General features: G+C 31.6%; 2 protein-coding genes across 2 annotated transcripts; one reads left to right on the top strand and one right to left on the bottom strand.

Moving 5' to 3' along the window:
• Positions 1-5,515: 5,515 nt before the first annotated feature.
• On the bottom strand, positions 5,516-9,592 carry LOC138348208 (uncharacterized). Its single transcript, XM_069296831.1, has 8 exons — positions 9,546-9,592; positions 8,878-8,962; positions 8,282-8,818; positions 8,025-8,167; positions 7,185-7,380; positions 6,942-7,107; positions 6,580-6,741; positions 5,516-5,748 (listed from the first exon to the last, which is right to left on the bottom strand). The coding sequence occupies exons 1-8, from the start codon at positions 9,590-9,592 to the stop codon at positions 5,516-5,518; spliced, it is 1,569 nt and encodes a 522-aa protein (XP_069152932.1).
• Positions 9,593-14,475: 4,883 nt separating this feature from the next.
• LOC101262613 (SKP1-interacting partner 15) lies at positions 14,476-16,242 on the top strand. Its single transcript, XM_004237725.5, has one exon. The coding sequence runs from the start codon at positions 14,797-14,799 to the stop codon at positions 15,928-15,930; it is 1,134 nt and encodes a 377-aa protein (XP_004237773.1). The 5' UTR covers positions 14,476-14,796; the 3' UTR covers positions 15,931-16,242.
• The last annotated feature ends 365 nt before the right edge of the window (positions 16,243-16,607 follow it).

The raw sequence follows: 16,607 nt of genomic DNA, 5'->3' as shown, positions 1-16,607 counted from the left end.
TTCTTAACGGTTTAAGGTTTTCCTTAATGAGTTAAAACCGATAACTGATAGTAAATTAAATAATTATATTTATACCATTTTATATATAAAGTCCTCGACTAGGAGTTTAATTTCCTACTTTTATTTTTGGTTGTCTCAAACACTTGATTATTCTACAAAGTAAAAGTGTTTGTCTTTGAGCAAGATGTAACTTGTGAACTCAAGTGAATGGTTTATTTGATTTGTCACCTTGTTTCTAAGTGATTTTCAATGTTTTTGCTTGTGTGTCAAATCTTAACGGTTAAACTGATAACCGAATCAATAACAATCAATACCCGATAAACCAATTATCAATAAGACAATATCTTAATGGTTCTATAACGGTTTAGCATTTCTATAAATCGATATCCAATAAGCTAACCCGATAAACTTCAAAACTGAACCAAACCGGCCGATACACAGCCGTACTAAGCATTGTGTATTTCTATCTATGATAAATATATTATGTCATGTTAATCATTATTTGAAAGAATTTATGTAATTAATGTTATGTTAATCATGATTTGCATGAATTTATGTAATTATGTTTTGATATATACTATGATATATTTTTAGGAATTGGAAAACATGAAAAGAAGTGTTATAGAGATATCAAATTATTCAAAAATAAAATAAAAATCATATAGTTTCAGTATGTTTATTTGACTTTTGGCAATTGTGGAGATAATTTTAAGAAAATTAATCATTTAAATAATTATCACTGTCCCTTGGGAGTGCCGAACAGCCATTTTATTTTTATCGTCTATTAATTACTTTGTACATGTAATTTAAATTTCTTAAAATTATGTAAATGAAAATTTTCATAAGCTGTGAAATGATTATAAAAGAAATTCAATTCTTATGTAATTTTATTGAAAACGAAAATTACAATTTATAAACAAAATATCAAACGTTAATTTAAAATCATTATCATATCCAAGCATAAAATGACACAATGAATGCAATGTAGGTCCGAACTTTGTAGATAATTTTAAAAAATATTATTTTTGGAATTAAAAAACATATAATAGTACAAATAATTTAAATTTAAAAAATAGAAAAGAGGGAAAAAGATACGTATGATAACCAATGAACGTAAAGCAATTGGATTCCACAAGATTCAGTAGGGTAGGGTGCACAATAAGTTATCATGGTGACGTGGAAATATCTGACTAGGTGGGGACCACTTGACTGTTGGCACTTTCTCCTATATCCCATCAAGCTAATTTTATTGATTTTTTAAGTGGGCAAGTGGCAAATGTGTAATACACACAAAATCTATGGGGCCCATGCAATTGCTAAATTGCTTTTCTAGTCCTTTTGTTTGCTTAAATTATAATTTTATACCCTTTAAATTTTTGCTATATTATAGTTATTGGATGTTTTTTTTTTGTTAGTTATAAAACAAACGTTTTTGCTAAGATTTACATATTTCGGATATTACTTTCACCTTTTGAAATTTTAAATTTGTTATTTTCCTTGTAGTACGTTTTAAAAAAGAATGTATTTTTTATTTTTGATAAATATTTAATTCTAGCTTTGATACCAAAAGCATAACTATAGTCATCCAAAATTACTTTGTATATATATATGTCACCATAAACAAAAATTATGTTTTTGGTGTATGAATTGAGTGTTTATTTAAATGAAGGAGCTTCGAATTTAAACCCCAAAAATATAATATTTTTTTTTATTTATTTTGACAATCATCTACCATTATACCTCAATACTCTTAATATAAATTTTGATTCTGTCACTTCTTGAGACCATAAAATTAAATGACATTTTAGTATATTCTATATATTTTTAATTTATAAGACCACGTGATTCAAAAAGAATTTATATATTTTTTTTAAATTTTTATATTAAATCATAATAAAATAAACAGATTGAAAAATAGAGAATTATTGATTCACAAATTTACTTTTTAAAATAAGTCTTACCCTTGTCTTTTAATTAACTACTCCTCGTTGAAGAAAGAAGGAAGATTTAAAAAACTGTTTGAATAATATAATGTTAATAAAATGGATATCGAGTTTAATTGTGCATTCCACAAATGATGAGGACTATTAACACTCCTCTCCTTTAAGCATGCTTAATTAGACCTACTAATCCATTAATTTATCCCTTTATTTAGGTTGCATGACTCCATAAATTTTAAGAGATTAACACTATAATGTTACTCCAAATTAAACTTTACTCTAAAGATGATTAGTGAAAGAAAAAAAAACTCTAAAGATAGATTCATCAGTTGAGAATGGTCAAGCCTATATAATGAGTTTGATTATGCATCCCCAAATGATGGTGCATTACTGATAACACTTATCTCCCATGCCCCCATATTGGTCTTTAAATTGTCATTTGGACGATCATGATACTTTTCAAAAATCGAAATTCTTGATCAATGGAGGAACAATATCACCATTTTTGTTTAATAAGATATCAAAGTGGATGATTAACTCATTTCGTATTAGAAATAGTCGCAAGAAATCCTTTTAAAACTCAAATTCCTATTTCTCAATAATATTCCACGATCAAGACAATTGGCTAAATCTCGTAAAGCCATTTCATAGAATTTCAAACCTATCAACTAGATAACAGATAAATCTGATTCTACTATCATATTACAAACATTTAAAAAGCATAATTTGATTTTAAACATTAGCTTGATATGATTCCAATTATTTATTGCATGTGGAACAATTATCATACATAGAGGTTAGTGGAGGAATATAATATTACCTTTGAGTTGATATTGATTTCCATTGGATGGATGAGGTTATTTTCTTTTGCAAGTTGAAGAGTACCTTCAAGGGACACCAATTCATTTTTAGTATTGTAGACATTTTATGAAGGTGGGAGAGTCATTGAAAATTTTCTACTCCATTTATAAAGACAAAGTTGTCTTAAGATGACATCAAATTGCAAATGAGAACTAATTAAATTAATTAAAAAGTGTGAACATAACTACTTTAATTTGGTTGTTGTCATGGCTAAAGTATAATAAAATCTACTTTCAACATGGGGTTCTCCTTTTCGAAACATTTAAATAACTAGCTTAAGATAAAATATTCTTTTACATATCAATTATATAGATTGAGAATCACAATATATCCATATTGTTTATAAACCATGATTTTGTGATGTCAATAAAGTAATAATATTGCACGTTTATGAACCACGAGTGTTGTGCATGTTATGATAATAAATTAAATGCAAATTACATTAATTTTTCCTATATATTCGTTACCGTATATATATACGAATTCAGAATTTCAAAATGATGAATATATATCATTATTTTTTAAGATATAAAATTTTATAAATGGTGACAATAATTTAACGAACAAAAGGATAATTAATTAGCAATAAGAGCTTTTGCTTTTTATAGAATAAAGGAAATGAAGAATGGTTGTTGTGCTGCTTTAGAATTTATTTTCAAGAGAAGAAAAAGGGTGGGGCAGTGGGGTTCAACACTTTTATCTTTTTTTTTTAATCATACATGTCTTAAGACAATATTATATATATTTTAAGAATTATACGGATAATATATCAAACTTAGTAAAATGATTATGAATTTATGTGATGTTATTTTATGGATAAATTTGTAACTATTCATTATTAATATTTTAAAAGACTCTATTAGAATTTGCTCGGAGCTAGTTCGTTTATGAGTGGGGCTTTAGCAAAATGCTTTGAGACTTTAGTGAGGCTTGATAATGTACTTACACTCTAAGCACGCTCAGAGACTAAAGTGTGGGGCTTAATAATGTATTTACGCCCTAAGCATGCTCAATGTCTAACGCTCGGTGCTTGCCTCATAGTTATTATACAAATTATGTATTAAAATCTTAAGTTAACATCAGTGTTTTCAAAAACAAATCCCAAGCGAGCCTAGGGGCGGAGCACACCAAAAACGCACTGGTAGAACACAAATGTAAGGCATGGATAGATTCATAGGGTTTAAGTCCTAAATTTGGGACGTAAGCTCTGGGTGTAAAAACGTATTCTCTAAGGGTATTATTTATTTATTTTTGAACTTTTTTTGCTTTAAATTATATTTTTATTATTGATATAATGAAATTTCTCAAACTCTAATCGTAATACTTTTTTTCTTCGTTATTGGTGATTAATATCTTTCTCAAATAAAAAATTATGATATATATGCGCGTGTATGTGTTTGTTATTTAATAAAATTTATTTGTAAAATAATTGAAAGTTTTACTTTTACTTCTTTTTTTGTAATAAAATTATAAAATTAAATATAAATGAGACTATGCCCCATAAATTTATAAAACTAATACATTATATCTCGAAACTTAAGTCTCGTTCCATACTATATAAAACGTCTCATCTCATGCTCCATCTTTTAAAACATTGTCCATTACTAATGTCAACGCACAAATAGTAAGAGAATAACACTAAAGACCCATTATGGAAAGAATAAGAATCAAGACATCAATTGGATTTTTCAATGATTGTCTTGAGTCTTGACCAACACTTATAGTATCAATTTTTAAGTCTTTTGTTGATATACACAATTGTACAAATAATAAATTAATAAGATCAAATAGCAAGCCCACAAAATTTTGTGATCAATATCAATATAGTTATTTTAATAGAGACTACAAAACTAGAAATAAGAAATTTAGTAAACTTAGAGACAAAATTCAATAGGAGAGAATATTATAGGGGGTAAGTTAATTAACAATGTTGAGCTATTCAGTTGAATTAACTAATTTATTGTTTAATTGAGTTAATATTGCTCATAAAAATCTCCCAAGTTTATTTGAGTTAATCTTATAGTTATATATTTATGAAATTAGAATCAACTGGACCACATTAATAATTTATATAATAATATGAAGAATTCAACTATGGAGATTCAAAGATATGACTTAACAGTCCATTAACAGAGAGAAAGAACTGTAACTTTCATTCATCAAAAAATGAATCTAACTTTATAAAATATCTACATTCAGATATATATAGTGTGTACTAACTATAACTATATGATTTAGTTAATCTAACTTAACCACAGTTTACTTTAACTAAGATTGTAACAGAATATATAACTAACTTTCCAGATTCACTGTGCAAACTTTCAGTTTCTCATATTCATGACACCCCTCCTCAAGCTGATGGTTGAAATGTGTCTTTCAATCCCAGCTTGGACATTAGATGCAAGTGTGAAGCTTTCCATAAACTTTTTGTAAGTAAATCTGTCAGTTGCTCTCTTGTAGATACATGATGAGTTTTTATCATTCCTTTGAGTAGTTTTTCTCTAACAAAGTAACAATCGATGTCAAATTGTTTAGTTCTCTCATGGAAGACTGCAATTTGTATTGCAGCTATACTATCACAAAATAGATCAACTGGTTGTTTGATCTTCACTCCTAGTTCACTGTATAAGCCAACAAGCCAAGTAATCTCATCCACGATTGATGCCATGCTTTTGAATTCAGCTTCGGCAGAACTTCTAGCTACCATCTTTTTTTTATTTCCAGGAAACAAGAGCACCACCAAATTTCATCAAGTATCCAGAAATAGATCTTCTTGTTTGCACATAGGTGCCCCAATCTGAGTCATAGTAAACTGTCAATAATTCTGAACTTTGAGAGGGCATGAACAGGCCTAATCCAGGCGCTGACTTGATATACCTGATTAATCTAAGTTCAGCTTCCATATGAGATTCCTTAGGGGCATGCATATACTGGCTCAAAACTTGTACTGCAAAAGAAATATCCACCCTTGTCATAGTTAGATACAATAATCTTCCTACAAGTCTTTGATATCTGCCAACATCTGTTAGAGGTTTATCTCTTGCTATAGTGTTTGTATCTTGTATATGTGAGTCATATTCAATACATATGAGTTTAATATTTGGATAAAGTGGTGTGTGAACATGTCTAGCACCACTTAATCCCATTTCTGAGATAAGCTCCAAAGCATATTTGCGCCAGTTCATGACATACCCCTCCTTGGTTCTGGGAAACTCAATTCTAAGAAAAACTTTAATTCTCCTAGATCCTTCATCTTAAATCTGAGTTGAAGGTCATTCTTGGTTTTGACTCTCAAGTCACTACAACTTCCGGTCACCAGGAGATCATCAACATACACAAGAACCACTATCAAATCCTTAGTCTCTCTTTTAGTAAATAGAGAGTAGTCATAATGACTTTGAAAAAATCCCAGCTGAGTTAATGCCTCAGCCAGTTTAAATTTCCATTGTCTAGGTGTCTGTTTTAACCCATATAGTGACTTGTGCAACTTGCAGACCTTGCCAAACTCCCCCTATCTGCCAAAACCAGGAGGAACCACCATATAAACATCCTTAAGAAGATCACCTTGAAGAAAGGCATTATGGACATCCATTTGAAAAATAGGCCAGTGTCAAGCAGCTGCAATAGCTAAAACAGATCTCACTGTAACCATCTTGGTAACAGGGGAGAAGTTTCAGAGTAGTTCAAGCCTTCCTGCTGATGGAAATCTTTAGCAACTAATCTGGCCTTGTATCTCTCAATAGCTCCATAGGCCAAATATTTCACTTAAAAAACTCACTTGAAGCCAATAGGATGTTTGCCTGGATGTAAGTTAGTAAACTCCAAGTATTATTCTCCTCTAAAGATGTGATTTCAGCCTGCATGGCTTTCACCCAAAGAGGGTCAAGAGCAGCCTCATGGAATGTTTTAGGCTCAGAGGTACTGGAATAAGCAGCTAAAGCTGCAGCATAAGGAACAGATAAAAACTGATAGCTGACATGATTGGATAAGGGATATAGACAAGAGGTTTTAAGTTTGGTGGAAATATAGTCATGATGCCAAATGGAAGGCTTAGAAGGTCGAGAGGATCTTTTTAATGGTGAGGGACAATTGAATCTGCAGGACTTGGAGACATAGAGTGATCAAGGGATAGAGAAGTACAATTAGAAGGAACAATATCAGGACCAGGAGATATAGACTGATCAGGAAAGAGAGGATTATCCACAGGAAATAGAGAAGAGTCTGTGAGCTGAACCACTGGATACAAAGGAGAACAAGTAGATGAGGTGTGAAGGAAAGGAAAACCTCCTCCTTGAAGATGACATCCCTGATCACCATGAACTACTTAGTCTGTAATGAAAAAAGTTTGTAGCCTTTCTGGAGAATGGAATATCCAAGGAATACTGTAGGAACAGCTCTAGGAGCAAACTTGTCAACCTTCCTCACCTCAGTTGCAAAGGCCAAGCAGTCAAACACTCTAAGGTGTGTAAGAGAAGGAGACTGAAGAAAGAATGGGTCATAAGATGTCTTACCCTTGAGCACAGTAGAAGGTAATCTATTTATGAGATAGACACTAGTAAGAACACACTGACCCCAAAATCTAAGAGGCAAGCCAGATTGAAATCTAAGAGATAGAGTAACATCTAGTATATGTCTATGTTTTCTTTCAACAATACCATTTTGTTGAGGGGTGTAAATGCAAGAACTTTGGTGCAAGATACCTAAGGATTAGAGAAGTTCAGTGACTTGGGAATTACAAAATTCAAACCCATTATCAGTTGTAAGAATCTTGACTGAAGCACTAAAGACATTGCCAATCGTGATCAAGAACCTCTTGAGTGCTACTATAACTTCAGACTTGGATGTTAGTAAGAATAACCAGGTATATCTGGAATGATCATCTACCATGGTTAAAAAATACCTCTTACCATCATGAGTAGGAACTCTGTACAGACCCAATACATTAGCATGTAATGTGTGAAAATAACAAGAAGTAGTAGTATTACTTAAAGGAAAAGATAGTCTTGATTGCTTAGACAACGAGCACATAATACAAGGAATATCAGTAAAATCATGTAGATGTGTAAAACAACCTAACTTTCTGAGAGAGTGAAAGGAACATGACCTAATCTTTTATGTCATACAGACAGACTTATTCTAGAATGAACTGTAGTAGACTGAATCTGGAGTGCCTACAGTGGAGTTCTTTCTGGATGTAACTGACAGAAAATTGTAAGAACATACATGTCATTCTCCAACCTGCCAATCCCCCTCACTCTCCCATTGAAGAGGTCCAGAAAAATACAAAAATCAGGATAAAAGAGAATGGTGCAGTAGTGAAACTCAGGAATATGAAGAACATTTGTGATCTTAATCCCTCCTAAGATCTAAGATGAACCAACATGTTTGACTGTGGCAAGATTACCAGTAGGAAAATAAACTCTTGCATTTTGAGATACAAATATTAGTTCATAATGTGTTAACATTTGTAAATTATAAACCATGTGCTTAGAAGCACCAGAATCAATTATCCACTTAGCAGTAGAATATATACATGTGGTTCTTACAGTAGAATCAGTGTCATTCTTTCCATGACCAGATTCTAGGAGTTGTAATATCTGCATGTACTGTTGATGAGAGAAGTGAGGATATGATAGTGGTTGTGGAGATGAATGAGATTGCTGAGATAAAGTTGCAGGTGGAACATTACTCATAAAAGCATGTGACGCACTAGTATTAGAGTTACCACCACCTGGAGGAGCACCGCGGCTGTTAGTGGAACCTACAAGATTAGATGAACTAGGGGAAGACCTTCTCCTGCCCTTCCAGTCAGCAGGATAGTCATGGAGCTTATAACACTGAGTTCGTATATGACCTTTCCAATTACAATAGTCACAATACAAGAGACTATTAGAATTTTTCTTTAGGTCTGAAATTGGAACCACCAATACCAGATCCTGATCCTGCTCCACCAGAGTTTGATCTTCTTGAAGTAGATCCTTAGAAGCTCTGGCGTATATTGTTCCCACTGAAGAAGGCTAACACTCATTCAAACTACCAGTTGGAGGAGACATATCACCAACAGAGTTAGCCTTACAAGTATCTTCTGACTCTCCTCGGCTAAAACTAGAGAGTAGGCTTTGTTAACACTAGGTGCAGGATCCATCATCATGATCTGGTTCCTGCACTAATCGTAAGATTCATTCAAACCTAGAAGAAATTGCATCAAGCGTTGGTACTCAAAATGCACTGCATAATCTTGTGAACCAGTACATGCACAACCAGGTACAAGCAGGAGTGAGTGAAATTCTATCCATAGCTCCTTAAGTCTCGAGTAGTAGATGGAAATAGATGACATTCCTTGAGATAGTGTTGCAATTTCCTTGTGGAGATAAAAAATACGAGATCCATCTACTTTATCAAACCTTTCGTTTAAATCCATCCACACTTGTTGAGCACTGCTAACATAGACTAGACTATACCACTGAGAAGTTCACGACTAACAGAGATCATGATCCATGACAGAACAATAGCATTACATTTTTCCCACAAAGCATGTAAGGAACTAAGGAACTTATCTTTGGAACTGGTACCATCAAAAAAGCCTATTTTCCCGTTACCTAGTAGACCTATCTTCATCGAACTACTCCACAGAGAATAATTCTCAAATCGAGTAAGTTGAAGTGAGACTAGGGAGCTACCTGGAGTATCACTAGATTGCAAATACAATGGATGATGACAGTCACCTAACACCTCTCTTCCTACAGCTGTAGCGGCAGTAGACCAGAATTAAGACCTTCACTGATCGCCATTAATACAGATCTAATAAAACTTGCGGAAAAAAAATCGAACTGTTTCTCAAACAATTTTGCTACTCTTGAAGCAGCTAACACTGTAAGCAGATGATCGAACTAATGAACCAATCAGTATCTCACTGATGGCTCTGATACCATGAAGAATTCAACTATGGAGATTCAAAGATATGAATTAACAGTCCATTAACGGAGAGAAAGAACTATAACTTTCATTCATCAAAAAAATCTAAACTTTATAAAATATCTACATTCAGCTATATATAGTGTGTACTAACTACATCTATATGATCTAGTTAATTTAACTTAACCACAGTTTACTCTAACTAATACTGTAACAAAATATGTAACTAACTTTCCAGATTCACTGTACATATAACTTTCAGTTTCTCATATTCATGACATAATAATTAAGGACGATGAATTAGCTAAATATCTATTAAATTCACGAAGTTCCTACCTTCTCTTCTACTCCCAAAATATGTCAAAAATATAAAATAAAATAAAAATCATATTTAAGATTGTATTTTTTTTATGTGTCATTAGTGCAATTTCAATATAGATGTACCTTGAATTTTTTTTTAAAATATGGCTAAGTGTTGAGTACAATCATTTTGTAGCTCTGAATCATCTTCAAATACCTCAAAGTTCATCTTACACATATCAAAATATATATTGATATTTATATATCAATATAAATATCACTTAAACTACATTTAGATAAATAATGATTAAATATATGTAATTTAATTAGGTTGAACATCACTCACATCAAATAAGGTCTCAAATTAGCCAAAGAAATGAGATAAAAAGACTTAGAAGTGAAATATGATTACTTACTTTGATATCAAGCTTATTAATGAAGAGAGCACACAAATTACAATGTCATTATCTTCTGTCCCTAGTTATTTGTTCACTTTTAAAATGACATACCTATTAAAAAATAATTCTTGACATAATAAGTTTATCATTTTATCTCTATTAATTAAGGACAGAGGAGTATTGGCGGACCTACCTTGGTCCAAGGGGTGTTGAGCGACATCCTTCGTCAAAAAATTATATTGTATATAGTGGTTAAATTTAAGTTTTATAAACATAAATACATAATTAACACTTCTTGAAACAAGTTGAAGTTTAGTCTATTATTGGTTAGGAGCTTACAAATATTATATGAGGTCGTGTACTTCAAGCCCTACTAGCCTATTAATAATTTTTACTATAACAATTGACACCCCTTAATGAAAATTCTGCATCTGTCACTCTCATCGACTCCGTAGGAATTTTAAAGAATGCAAATGTTTGCGGGCTTACTATGTCATTCTCGTACGCATAATATTAAAACACGACTTTTTAAACTTGATTTTATCGTACAACTATGACATTATAATTGATTGATTTATTTTTTTATATATTTAAAATTTGTAACAAATAATACGTTACTTGAATCAATTTTCTAATGGAAGCACCATGCATGCACATTAATGATTTTCTATAACTCCAAAAACGTTAAACTTAATTATTTCCATGGTCATCCCCAATTCTCCTAATTTTCAAGATAAAAAAGATTATTAAATAATTTAAAACAAAAAAAGATCTTATAAAGAAAAGATACAGAGAACCATAAACAATCAATGAGGCAAGACCCCAATTAAAGATTTAGTATGAGAAATGACAAAATAGACACTTGTCATGCTTATCCATTGAGAACATGCGTCCTAGTCAAATTTGTTGTAATTCTACTTTCCCTTATATTTTATCTATTCGTAATATTTATATTAATTAATTTTTTTTAATAAATCGAACGTCTTAATTCTGTTGTTATAATTTAAGTGAAACGCATCAAAATTTTTGAAAACCACTTGGAATTAGAAGAAAATAAAGAAACCGAAGGAATCTAAGTTAAATCAACCATTCATTCACAAGCAATCCAATCAAAACTATTTACAAAGGCGAAATCGTGATTTTCTAATTTATAAACCCTAGATTATTTTTTTATTTATTTATTAGATTCTTGATAGATTATTTGTGCGTATTTAAGAATTTTACAATATAATTATAAAATTTAAGGTAAAGCAATTAAATTCTATCGAACTTATAATGGTAAATGCCTCTACAAAGTATCATAAGAGACTGCGAATTGTTGACAAAGTTACGATAAGGAAAGCCCATAAGACAGGAGATGGGCCTTAAAACAAAAAAGAACAAAAAATTGGGAGAATATATACAAAATTAAATTCATATTTACACAAGTAAATCACGAGATTTTTGTTTATCAAATATATCCCAGGATTTTTTTTAAAAAAATAAATCGCTTAAATGGTTAAAAATTTCACTACTCAAATTTTCGCGAATGAAAAATGTTATAAAATCAATATGAAATATGTATATAACTGTATAAATTCGCAGTAAGTTCGTGTTAGCTTTTAGATGTTGAATTGTTGTATATGATGTTTCATATGGGTTAAAATAATAATTAAAAATTATTTAAAGGCTGCTAATCGATTAACAGATTATTGATAACAAATATTTCATTGGTTTAATTATTAATTTAACATGTTTATAAATCAAATTGATAACATTCAAAATTAAATCGAACCAACTAATAACAGACCGATCTAACACTATATTCATTTTCCATCTTCAAACCACCTCCAAATACTTCACAAAATTTGAAAATTTGAAATTATGAGCGAATAACAAACAGAAAACATTCATTGTAATCATACACCATAGTGTATAATAATCAAGTGGCTAAATTAGTCGTGATAGAGTGATAAATATTTTTTCATCCTTAATTAGGAGGTCTCGTATTTGAGTCCCTTTGGATATAAAATTGTCTTTGTTAGGAAGTGCATCATCCTCCATCTAAAACTTTTCGCATAAATTTAAATTTAATTAAATTTTAACATAAAATTAATATAACGGTTATGAAAATTTGTATGCTTATATATGTCGGGAAAAAAAATGACAGATGAAAACATATCTCATCATGACATTTTCTTCTCACTAGATTATTCTGAATTTAGCATAGTTAAAAACACAAATTAGTAGGTGTACTAATTAATTAGGGGTGTTTTTGGTAGGAAATTTTTTTTATATTTAATTGATTAAATTAATTTTAAAATGAATTTATTAGTGACGGTAGGGAAAATACATTTATAAGTAATTTTTAAACTCATTATATACTCCCCCACCCCAAAATTCCCCAAATATCCCACTTTGTAATTTCCATCCTTTGAATATTATTTTCTTGTATAAGTATTATTAAATAAGAAATAAATTTAAAAATACATTATATTTTCTTTTGTCCGAATGAATATTAATTCAAGTATGTAGCACAATCTTTATTATAACATTGGTTAAAAATATCCATAAGTTAAGGTATATTAGAATTAATTCAAAGTATTCTTAGTTTGTCTATTGAATTAAATTTATTTCTAATGAGTACTATTTTTAAATTTGAAATTGCCTCTTCATTAACAAAGTAATTATGACACTTGATTAAATACGTGTTCTTAATTTAGTTATCCGCATAAGAAATTAATACAACCCAAAAAACAGAATTTATTTTTAAAATTAAAGCAACTAAGCAATAAAATCTCTTCTTTTTTTTCCCTCTCATTTTTAACCAATTCCTATACCATTAATTTTAAGAACTTATTGTAATTCTTGTTTAAAAAAAATCAATACAATTTGTAAATACAAAACAAGATTCTTAAAAGTAGTGCAAATATTTAAAAAATAATTCATGTCCTAGCATTCTTGGGAATCGTTCAAGAATTGTTTACTTCATCCTAGTTTGCTAACCAATTTATCATTTAGTTATTGGTACATAAATTAATTAAAAATGGGAAAGTGAAAAAATAATTATATTGCTTGGTTGTAATAATTTAAAATGAGTTCTATGTTGAGTTGGATCGTGAATGATTGAGGTCATTTCGTATAATTGTATCGCTAATATTTAATAGAAGGACAATTTTAGATTCTAAAGAAACATTTAAGATAAGTGTAAGTTATTAGACGAAAACAAAACTTTTTTATAGCAGTTTCAAATATATATAGGCATTTTTCTAAAAAAAAAATCCTTTTGCTTACTTGGTATTACATGAAGAGGTTAATCAATAATAGTATTATGTCTAGTACAACTTTATAAGTGGGGTTTCATAGAGATTAATGTATGTACAAGTTTTATTACTATTATCAAAATTATTTCAAAATGATCCCTCACTTAAATATAGCTTTTTTTAAATAGAGAAAAGATGATAAATATACCTTTGAATATCGTAAATGGTATACATATACCATCCGTCATACTTTTGAGATATTAATGTCCCTGCAGTTCAAAAGTTAGAGCGTATATGTTCTTCATTCTAACGGAAATATAATTATTTTAAAAAGGTAAAAATGACAAATATATTTCCGAATTATCATAAATGATATGCAGATACCATTAGTCAGATTTTGGAATATTGGTGTCTCTATCGTTAAAAAACTAGAGCGTATATGTCATTCGTTCTAACGAAAGACTAAATAAGGATGCGTGACACAATCTTATCCATCGATCCGATGTCGGGTCGATGGGTAAGATTATGACATACATATTTCTGTTAGTATAAAGGGTATATATGCTTTAGTTTTTGGACGATAGGGACACCAATATCCGTAAAGTGTGACAGAGATATCTATATACCATTTATGATAGTTCGATGATATAATTATCCTTTTTCCCTTTTAAATATAAAGAATAAGAAAAGATACAACTAGTGATAAAAGAATCCTATAAAACTAATCTAATAATTGAAACACAATAAATAATAAGAAAGTAATAAATATCAAAAGCAAAAACTACAATTATACAACTAATACAATAACAAACACAATCAATCTAAACTTTCGAAAACAAAAGAACATCATATTATTTACTAACTTTCTACCTTAGTACGCCATGTTATCAAATCGATTGCAAATTGCAATAATTTATTGATCCAATTTGGCAAGTGCATATAATATAAAAAAAGAATTAGAAGAAAAAAAAACACTTACCCATCATCATAGCCAGATACAATGTGACAAAGCAGTCAATAAAACAAGAAAACCCCTTTCTTTCTTCTTTGGCATACATACAAAGCACAAACCTTTACAGCTGATTCGTCAATCAATCTCTCCGACCACCGCCCGCCGCCGTCCTCCGCCGTACACCGGCGATGGAGTTTTCACCTCTGAATCGTCTACCTCAAGATACCCTTCATCAGATCTTCTCCCATTTAACTCTCCGTGAAATCATCGTTTCCAAGTGTGTCTGCAAATGTCTCAACGCTACTCTCTCTTCTCCGGCGTTCCTCCACCTTATCTCCACCCAACAACCACCTCTCTCCCTCCTTGCCCTCCGACCATCTCACCGTACCCATACTCATACACACAACAATTCATCTTCTCATTGTGCACTTCATGTGTTCGACACCATGCTTAACTACTGGTTCCGATTCCCTCTTTCTTTCCTTCCGTTCAGATCTCACTACCCCATCACTTCCTCTCATGGTCTTCTCTATCTCTGGGCTGAAGGACCCACTTCTGTTTCACCTCCTGGTAACAACAGCAAAACCCTAATCGTGTGTAACCCTTTAACTCGTCAATTTAAGCTGCTTCCTCAATTGGGTTCAGCTTGGTGCAAACATGGGTCGGTTCTTGTGGGTTCACCTAATCAAGTTCTAGTCTTGACTGAGCTAGCTGCTATTTACTTCTCTGGGTCGACAACTTCCAATAATTGGCTGAAATTCTCATCAAATTTACCATCAAAGCCTAGGAGTCCAATCTTGATTTCTGATACCATTTTAGCCCTTTGTGATGTTGGATCCCCGTGGAGGTCTCAATGGAAGCTGTTTAGGTCAACAGTTAAGGATTTGCAGTTTAGTCAACAATGGACTAGATTAGAAAAACATGAATGGGGTGATATTTTTGATATAATGAAACGCCCTAGATTGCTTGCTGGTAAAAATGATAAGGTGTTGATGATTGGTGGTTTGAAGTCGTCCTATTCGTTGCATAGCACGTGCTCGACAATTTTGATACTTAGATTGGATATGGAGTCTTTGGAATGGGAAGAAGCTGGGCGAATGCCGCCTGAGATGTTTAGGTATTTTCAAGATTCTAGTAAGTTTAAGGTGTTTGGTGGAGGGAGTAGAGTTTGTTTTTCGGGTAAGAGGGTGGGAAGATTGGCACTTTGGGAAGAAAATGAGCGTGGGAAAGGGGAATGGAGGTGGATCAGTGGCGTCCCAGGGAATAGTGATGGACTTTATCGTGGATTTGTGTTTGAGGCTCGGCTAAATGCGGTGCCTTAGAAGTGGAGTTGGAGGAAGACCATTTGCTTCAATGGTAACTTTTATGATTTGGGAATTCTAACTTCTCGTTATGTTGAAACTGAATGTTGGTTTTATATTAATTGCCGTGCTAAAACAGGATGGAGGCAGTGCTCTCCTAGAATCCTTGGTCCTTCAGAAAGGATAATGTTTTTGTACTACTTGATGGTTATTTATTGAAGTAAATCGGCAATTCAATTTTCGAACAAAGTGGTTTGTTTGTTTGTTGTATGATGTCTGATTTTCGTGTATGCAAGGATTCCTATTTCATATATTTGAAATGTATTTGATTTATGAGTTTTTTGGTTCCATATGATGCATAACAAACTGTTCTTTGCTTCATCAGTAATTTAGCTATATTCTTTATGAAATCAGACTGCTTGTTGCACAGCAGTGATTGTGATTTTTCTATTGCTTCAATAACAACATACCCAATATGATCTCACAAGTGGGGTCTGTAGAGGGTAGAGTGTACGGAGACCTCTCCTACCTTGTGAGGTAGAGAGGTTGTTTCGGATAGACCCTCACACCTAATTTGTACCATTTCCAAAGCTTATGAAGTTGAAACAATAGAGATCACTTATGTAACGATTTTAAGTTATACCATGTGGACTATGTGATGACTGATGTCACCCATCGATGGATTTGCTCCTTTTCTA

The sequence above is a fragment of the Solanum lycopersicum genome, chromosome 4 (genome assembly GCF_036512215.1).
Source record: "Solanum lycopersicum chromosome 4, SLM_r2.1".
Taxonomy (NCBI): Eukaryota; Viridiplantae; Streptophyta; class Magnoliopsida; order Solanales; family Solanaceae; genus Solanum; species Solanum lycopersicum.
This window is presented reverse-complemented; position numbering and strand designations above follow the sequence as displayed.

Coding starts and splice junctions, on each gene's coding strand:
- LOC101262613 (XM_004237725.5), top strand. CDS start 14,797: ATGGAGTTTTCACCTCTGAATCGTCTACCTCAAGATACCCTTCATCAG.
- LOC138348208 (XM_069296831.1), bottom strand. CDS start 9,592: ATGGCGATCAGTGAAGGTCTTAATTCTGGTCTACTGCCGCTACAGCT. Junction 8,963..9,545: donor GGTCTACTGCCGCTACAGCT/GTAGGAAGAGAG, acceptor CGATTAGTGCAG/GAACCAGATCATGATGATGG. Junction 7,108..7,184: donor CTCCTAGAGCTGTTCCTACA/GTATTCCTTGGA, acceptor CATGGTGATCAG/GGATGTCATCTTCAAGGAGG.